The sequence below is a fragment of the Paramormyrops kingsleyae genome, chromosome 16 (assembly GCF_048594095.1).
Source record: "Paramormyrops kingsleyae isolate MSU_618 chromosome 16, PKINGS_0.4, whole genome shotgun sequence".
Lineage (NCBI taxonomy): Eukaryota > Metazoa > Chordata > Actinopteri > Osteoglossiformes > Mormyridae > Paramormyrops > Paramormyrops kingsleyae.
In genome coordinates, this window is record NC_132812.1 from 3,420,272 (window position 1) to 3,427,758 (window position 7,487).

Genomic DNA, 7,487 nt, shown 5'->3' on the forward strand with positions numbered 1-7,487 from the left:
GATTCCTTGCCTGAGCACATTGGGTCAGGCTGACCTGTCTCTCCTTGCATTGTGTTCCTCTGACTTATTTATTATGCTGACTGCCATCCTAGAGGGCGCGTGTGTATGTTTTCACAAAGATAGTAAATCTTGAAAAACAGTTCACATAAACTTGGAGCCTATTTGATCAATCTGTATCTTTAACTGCATAGTAGCCGGTCGGGTGGACTAGTGCCATGACAACAACCTCCCTGTGAACATCCCTAAAACAAAGGATCTTATTGTGGACCTCAGGAAGTCACTCCAGAAGTCACATTCCATTCACCATTGATGGGTCTGCAGTGGACACTGTTAGCAGCTTCAGGTTCCTTGGTCTCCAGATGTCAGGGAAGCTGAGGTGGTTGGAGAACAATGGATCCATCCTGACCGACGCCCATCAATGACTAGGCTTCCCGAGACGACTGAGTAAGCGGGGTTTGAGTATGGCAATCCTTATCAGTTTCTGCCACGGTACCATCAGGAGTATTCTTGCCAGTTGTGTCATAGTATGGTTTGGTAGAGCCATAGCTCATTACAGGAAGGCCATACAGAGGGTTGAGAAATCTGCCCAGCAGATCACAGGGACTGAACTACCCCCAGTGACTAGCTGTAGCTTAACCGCTGCTGTAACATGGTTCAGTCCATAATGCAGGACCCTAACTAGCCCAGCCATGAATTCTTCACCCCCCTCCCCGCACTCTGGTAGGAGGTTTCATAGCATCAGAACACTGACTGTGAGATTTCAGAATAGCTTTTTTTCCAGAGCTATTTCCATTCACAACTGCATTCACTATGCCATTCATATCCATGGCACCTCCACTTTATCATTCTCTTTATCAGCATATTGTGTAGTTTTTACACTGTTCTGGACTATTTGTTCTGCTGTGTACTGTCTGTATTGTTTTGCACTTTCCTTGTAATCGAGTGTGGCTGAATGAGCAAACATTCCAGTGAACCTGTTGCCTGTGGCAAAAATGGATCTTGATTCTTGAATCTGCCGAAGAAAATCAAGAAATCCTTAACGATTCTTGATGGGGCCTTGGAGCAATGGCACTTTCCGCCCAGCAGATGTCAGCGCTAGATTATTTCCTCTACAAGTCAAGAGACGGTATGTTTCGTCTTTTTCACTCTATCGCTTTATTAATGTGATTTCATTCTATTAAAACCCCACACAAACAAAATTTTCAGAACGCGGCTGCTTTGTGGTATAATGCATATCTCTGCAGAATATATCTATGTAATATGTGAAGTGACTGCAAGATTTGGTGATCAGACGGTAAATTCTAGTTTAATCGCTCGAGTTACTTTTCTTATTTTACTTGCTAGCAGGTAATAATGTCTCAGCTTTTCAATTCACGTGAGGACACAGCAACTCAGGTGGAGACACAGACAAATAATTCAGTTCACAATCACTTGTGATTATGCCATTTGGGGCCCTGGGGTTATACTCGATAGTGCTGGATTAGACTACGTTCCCACGTTATTATTTAGTATTTAAAACTTAATGCCAATGATTATACAGCACTTTGAGGTAGGAAATTTAATTCCTGATGTGGAGACAGAACAGAGATTGTAAGGAAGACAGTGGATGGGTGTGATTTCCAGCAAATGCTTTCTCTTTTCAAATGTCTTTTCACATTTCAAATGTCTTCTGGTGCAAAAGCAGTAGTGAAGCTGACTGTGGTACGACTCGGTTTTGTAATGGGCTGAACTGACAAGAAACGGCGAAAAGGCGTTGCAGCTGAAAATGGAGTCAGTTAGATGAGTCACCAGCTGGCGGTGGAGAAATGCCGCTCTCCCAGTCTCCCTCTCTCTTCCTCTCCTATATAATCTCCTCCTCCTCCTCTGTTCGCGGTCACGACGACACGGATAAGAGCCAGGCTCTGACTCAGCAGCTCGGGCCAAAGCGGTCTTTTTCACACATCATTTAGCGGCTTAGCAGATGCTCCCATGCAGAGCAGCAGACGCGTCTTATAACCTTATTTTATGAAAACTGTTCAGGTTAAGCAATTTCCTGCAAGGTTTTGGCAATGAGTCTACTTCTCTAAAACACAACCTGAAGACAGACAGCGTGCTGCCTACAAAAATTTATAGCCATAACTGCCAGACTGGGTGTTTTACGATGAGTCCACCTTTGGAACGCATGATAAATTTGTGTATCCTTCATTAATCAAGTAAAATACTGTGGGATTCAATAGAATTATAAAGAAAATACAATAAATAGAGGAAAATGAGAATATAGCTTAAAGCAGGGCATGATGAAAAGGGGGGGTTCATTCTAAAAAATGCAGTTAACTGAAACGAGAACTGACTGGCGCCGGCAAGGCAAGGTTACCTAATCGGGACTGATAGAGGGAGCGACAGAGAACGTCAGCGGCCCTTACGTATCTGTAGCCTTCCGCAAGGACAAGTACTAACCGACTAACTAGAGTAAATGTCAAAACATGTGGTTGTCACGTAGACGGAAGGTACCGAGAGATGGGAGGAGATGCCCAAAGGGCTTTAAAAGGGATACAGCTCATACATATGGCAGAGCCTCCTCCTGTACATGCTGAATGTATGTCAGATGGTCGCTCCCTGATTATAATCAGTCAAGAGAATAAACCGGTGATTTGCAACTTCTCCCCGTGTCAGCGGTGAATCTCTTCTCATCCACGGACCCGGTGGAGACGGCGTACTCCAACAATACCCACCCGAATAAATGGCTGATTTTTTACGCTACCTTGGAAGAAAACCTTGTCTAGACAAAGAACACTCAATAATATATGCCAGGTAGTTTTATTGAGCGATAGATAAAGTAGCTAAAGACAACTGAGGGAAACAAGGACACCAACACTATGGCCAGCAGCGACAACACTAACAACCACAAACACGACAGCACATACACCGACAAATGCTAGGTATTGTGTCAAAGTCTGCTTTGAAAGAAATAATTTATTCACTTTAATTACAAAATTACCCCTTTCAAAAACCGTAGACAGACCGTTCAGCCTCTCTAAATGAGGTCCTGAGTCTCTTCATTACTTATTTTGCTTAAAATACACAGTCAATTGACTCTGTTTATTGAATGCATTTTCAATGGGTTTTCATTGGATGACTCACATTCTAAGGGAATTTCTTTTGGAAATTCGAAGCCTGAACTTAAAGACAGGCTCATGAAATAAGTAACATTATAGTGACCAGTAAGATCTGTTAAAATGCAGGTTTAAGGTGACAAAGCACACTCAGACGTTACTCTTTTTGGTGTCATGCTTACATTAGATGGCAGGTCTGCATCTTACCGATCTTACTGAGAGTAAGAAGCTGAAACACTCATAGCAGAGCAGTCTTAGGAAAGCTCGCATTGGTGCAGAAGGCACAGTGATTCACAATACATGTTCAGGTCATCATTTTCCCAAGTGGCTTGTTAAAAGCCAATGACTAAGCAATGTAATAAAATGTAATAAATACATATGATACTCGAAGTATAGTGATAAGTGTAAAACATGAACTATTTAGAAAGAAAAATAAATTAAATTTGACTATATAAATAAGATGTATACAGACATACTGACTCCCTGATACCTGGCATCATCTTACTGAGCTACAGGCTGACCCAGCTCCATTGAACAGGGCTGACCACGCCCCCTTTTGTGGTGCGGTTATGCCCCCCCCCCCCCCCCCCCCGACCATGCACAGCTTTTAATCACAGCTGTTTTCAGCAATATGTCGCATTCTGGTGTTTCCATGGAGACTAGTCTTCAGCCACAGAGGCAGGCAGGATTTGACTCAGACAGAGTCATGTTTGGAGGCGGGGCAGGAAGTGGGCACAGGGATTCTCTTTCTGCACAGTGTTTCCCCTCTTGGCCTGGCCATTGTGGGACAGGGCCAGGTAAAGGCCCGGGTGGGAGGCTGAGGCGTAGGTGGTATAATGGTCCTCCTCCATGTCCTCCCTGAACAGGCATTCAGCCATGAAATGCTCCTGATTTCAAAGCAAAGGGACAAGGAGAATTCAACTAAACATAAAATTAGCTATTAGAAATGTACTTATTCTTGATTTATTATTTGATAACTCCTTCATCATAGCTTGTCACTAACAATTTACATGAAAATAGCAGCACATTAAATCAGAAGCATGTGACTGTTTTCATTATTACATCACAGGGTAGCCTCCTAAATACTCTCCATTTTAGTTTTTATAAAGAATATGGGGGTCTGTCTTGTGTACTTGAGCTTAGTAGTGCAGAGTCAAGCACTCACCGATCCCCAGGCAATCCCTGCACTGGACATACACAGGTAGAGATTGCTTTTCAGTCCTTTAATTCCCACCACACCCCACTGCATGGAGAACACCTTCAGCCAACCTTTGGGGTGGTCATGAAAAATTCACACATTCACACGCACAAGTATTCATTGAACTATATGTTCAGCGTAACACAAAACAAAGATACATAGAAAACAGAAAAAACAGAACCTACAGTACTCCGTGGGCTCATGCACGCCCCCAATGTTGCCATTGGGTAGGATTTGTAAGTGATAGCCAATGCCAACACGGCAGTAGAGTAGTTGTTTTTGGGCCAAACCTCTGAATGGGTGAGAGGTACCTGTGGGAGGGACATATTGACTGTGATGGAAAAAAGAAAAACTAGTATGCTAATGAACACAGTCCCCTCTAGAAGAGTTATTTCAACCTATAAAGAGTACACACATTCCCACACATATGTGCTCCCAGACAATGTGTATAGTTGTATTCATTGTAATTATATTTTACTCTGTGTCTCTGTGGATAGGGTCTCTCAGAGTGACTAGTGGTATGCCTAGCACCCAGGGCGATATCCATCTTTGCAGAGGGAGACATTTCAGGTCCAGAAAATGAAACTTTGTTACAATCAACCAGTTCAGTATATAGTCAAAGACAGAGAGTACTCAGTCGGTTGGTCGAAACAAAATACAAAATGCATTCAAGATTCAAGGAAGCAGAGATAGAAATTTCAAGTTCAGAAAGTAAAAATCCATACTAAAATTTTGTTTCGACCAACTAGTTGAGTACTCTGTGACTCTATATAATCAGCTGGTTGGGTGAAACTAAATCATGGTCTAGATTTTTACTTTCTGGATCTGAAGTGTTCACCTCTGCTTTCTTGAATCAATTTATGTATGAGTATTGTATTGTACAGGAATTTGGTAATTTACTAAGTACAGGGATACTGTACATGTATATTTCTGTACTTGCCATATTACCAAATTTCATACCATATGTTCTATGCATGCATTAAAAGTTGTTGCTTGGTTTATAAGCAATGGCTTATGAGAAATGTAATATTTCATTATCACTTAACATTTATTGAAATTTACCCATTAATTGACAGCTATTTACATCAGAACAAACATTTTTAGAACAAACATAACTGAAGAATTAAAACTACATAACTGACCTAAAACCCTTGTGAAACCAGTGGATAAAAATTTCAATATAACGGTCTACTCCAAATCTCCTTAAAATACATGTCAAATCAGTGCAGCCCACCATGTTGTGCACTGTCAACCCTGAGGTGTAATGGTGTTGACACAGACACTGTATTAATCTGTATATGATGGACGTATCCTCTGCACTTGACCTTCATGAAGTACATTGTGAGCTCCACAACTGGCTGCCCATGTGATTTTCTTACCTTCCTTTCTCAGCCTGGTGTCCCGGGTGGAGATTTGCCACTGGGTACGTAGCCAGGCCCCAAAGTCCCTTATAGAACCTTGGCCTGTGACTGCAATTCTGCCCACACAGTGACGCCTCCCACAGCCTGCCACCAGTGCCAGGAGAGGGAGCATCCTAAGAGGCGCTACGGCGGTCTGTAGAGCCCAAGTGGGGGTCTCCATTCTGCAACTCCAGCCGGACCTCTCGAACACGCTGGGCGCTTCTTCATGCCACAGCTCCACCCACCATGTGTCTGAACAATTTGTCCTCAGTTTGATGTAAACAACTGTGTCTTTGCAGCCCCCACCATCCGCCACAGATTTTTTTCTTATATATTCCTAACCACCACCCCCCCCCCCCTGCCCCGACCTTTATACCCAGCAGCACAGTCTCACCTGCAGGACGAGTGGCTACTCCTTGTTGTTGTTCCCCTGCACCTGTCTCCCCATAAACCCTCCTGAATAGCGGAACACAATGCAGCACCTTAATATGTGATACTAACACCGCTATGGCAAATAGACATTGACTTGTGGGATAGATAAGGTCATTTCATATCAATAATGAGATCTGGCTTTTTAGAGGATAAATACCTGGAACTCCTCATCAGACTTTTAGAACTGAAGAAGCCTTTCGGATGAGAGGTGGAACGTCTTCAAGAAATTGAAAAAGATGGCCAGTTGCATTCGATTCAAGCCCTTAAGATTATCATGTCCTGGACGACTGAGAACCAACACAGACATATGATGTTTTAGGTCATTATGAGGGGGAAAAAACAAGGGCAAGGAAGACTGTATGAATGGTGCTATATGTTTCAAACACCAAGATTGGTTTATTATTGTTATTATTTTTGTGAGGAAAGCTTATCAGTCGTGCGGGGGAACAAAACAGGCTGAGATATCCTGAATGATGTCATTTCCTGTGGGAGAGACAGTCCATGTGATCTGAGCACATTGAATAACCACCAATGCCAAACGCTACACTCAGTCACCTTTTAAGTCTGTAATAGCACATGACTGTAATTAGGCGGGATAAAGGAATATTAACAGCTACGAATGCCCTTTTAGAGGGCTTGCACACTCACAATACTCCCTTGTATGAATCATTCGTTGAACTGGAAACCTTGACTTTTAATGAGACTTCATTACAATCAAGAGCAATTGATGTTTTCATATAATGTAGATATGACTTTGGCCTTGTTATTTCTGACAGTAATCATAATACTAAACCCTTCCACGGTTCACCTGAACAAGAGATTCGATCAGTATTCCTCCAGGAAAACATACCGTTATATGTTGAACACGGCTGTTAGAATGCAGTGGCTATCATCTGTTTCAAAAGAATGGCATTGAAAGTGACACAAGCAATTTCAAATGCAGGCCCTGAGGAGACAGACTGCACTTCCTGGTAGACTGAAAAGGGCAGCTGGGAACCATTTGTGTGGTGCTGGCTTCTATTCCTCCCCATACTCTTGCAGAATTCTGTTTTATTAGCTGCCTTAGCCTATTAATCTAGCTGTCACGTTTAGAAAATGTTTAAGACCTTGTAGTTCATAGTATTATTTTATATACCTTTTACTTATAATTCCATACTACAGCTGCTACTTATTATTAAGAGCAACTTATTATTATTATGGGCGTCCTGGTGTTGGTGGGCATTTGAATCCCACGTCCCCTCTGTGTGTGTGTTTTTTCGTTGTCTCGCTGTGTCATACAGGTTTCCTACAAGTATTATTTTACTCCCACACTCCAGAGACATGACCTTATACTAACCGGTGTTTCAACATTCCCCACAAACTGTG

At 42.5% G+C, this 7,487-nt stretch overlaps 1 protein-coding gene across 1 annotated transcript; it reads right to left on the minus strand.

Moving 5' to 3' along the window:
• Positions 1-3,687: 3,687 nt before the first annotated feature.
• On the minus strand, positions 3,688-5,871 carry fgf9 (fibroblast growth factor 9). Its single transcript, XM_023792947.2, has 4 exons — positions 5,670-5,871; positions 4,476-4,601; positions 4,258-4,361; positions 3,688-3,979 (listed from the first exon to the last, which is right to left on the minus strand). Exons 1-4 carry the CDS (start codon positions 5,869-5,871, stop codon positions 3,797-3,799), a joined length of 615 nt encoding a protein of 204 aa, XP_023648715.1. The 3' UTR covers positions 3,688-3,796.
• Positions 5,872-7,487: the final 1,616 nt, after the last annotated feature.

What these genes read in the sequence shown, in the direction of transcription:
- fgf9 (XM_023792947.2), bottom strand. Translation starts at nt 5,871, where the DNA reads ATGGAGACCCCCACTTGGGCTCTACAGACCGCCGTAGCGCCTCTTAGG. An exon ending in CACCAGGCTGAGAAAGGAAG is followed by an intron (nt 4,602 to 5,669) that starts GTAAGAAAATCA and finishes TCCCTCCCACAG; the next exon opens with GTACCTCTCACCCATTCAGA. An exon ending in CAGGGATTGCCTGGGGATCG is followed by an intron (nt 3,980 to 4,257) that starts GTGAGTGCTTGA and finishes CTTTGAAATCAG; the next exon opens with GAGCATTTCATGGCTGAATG.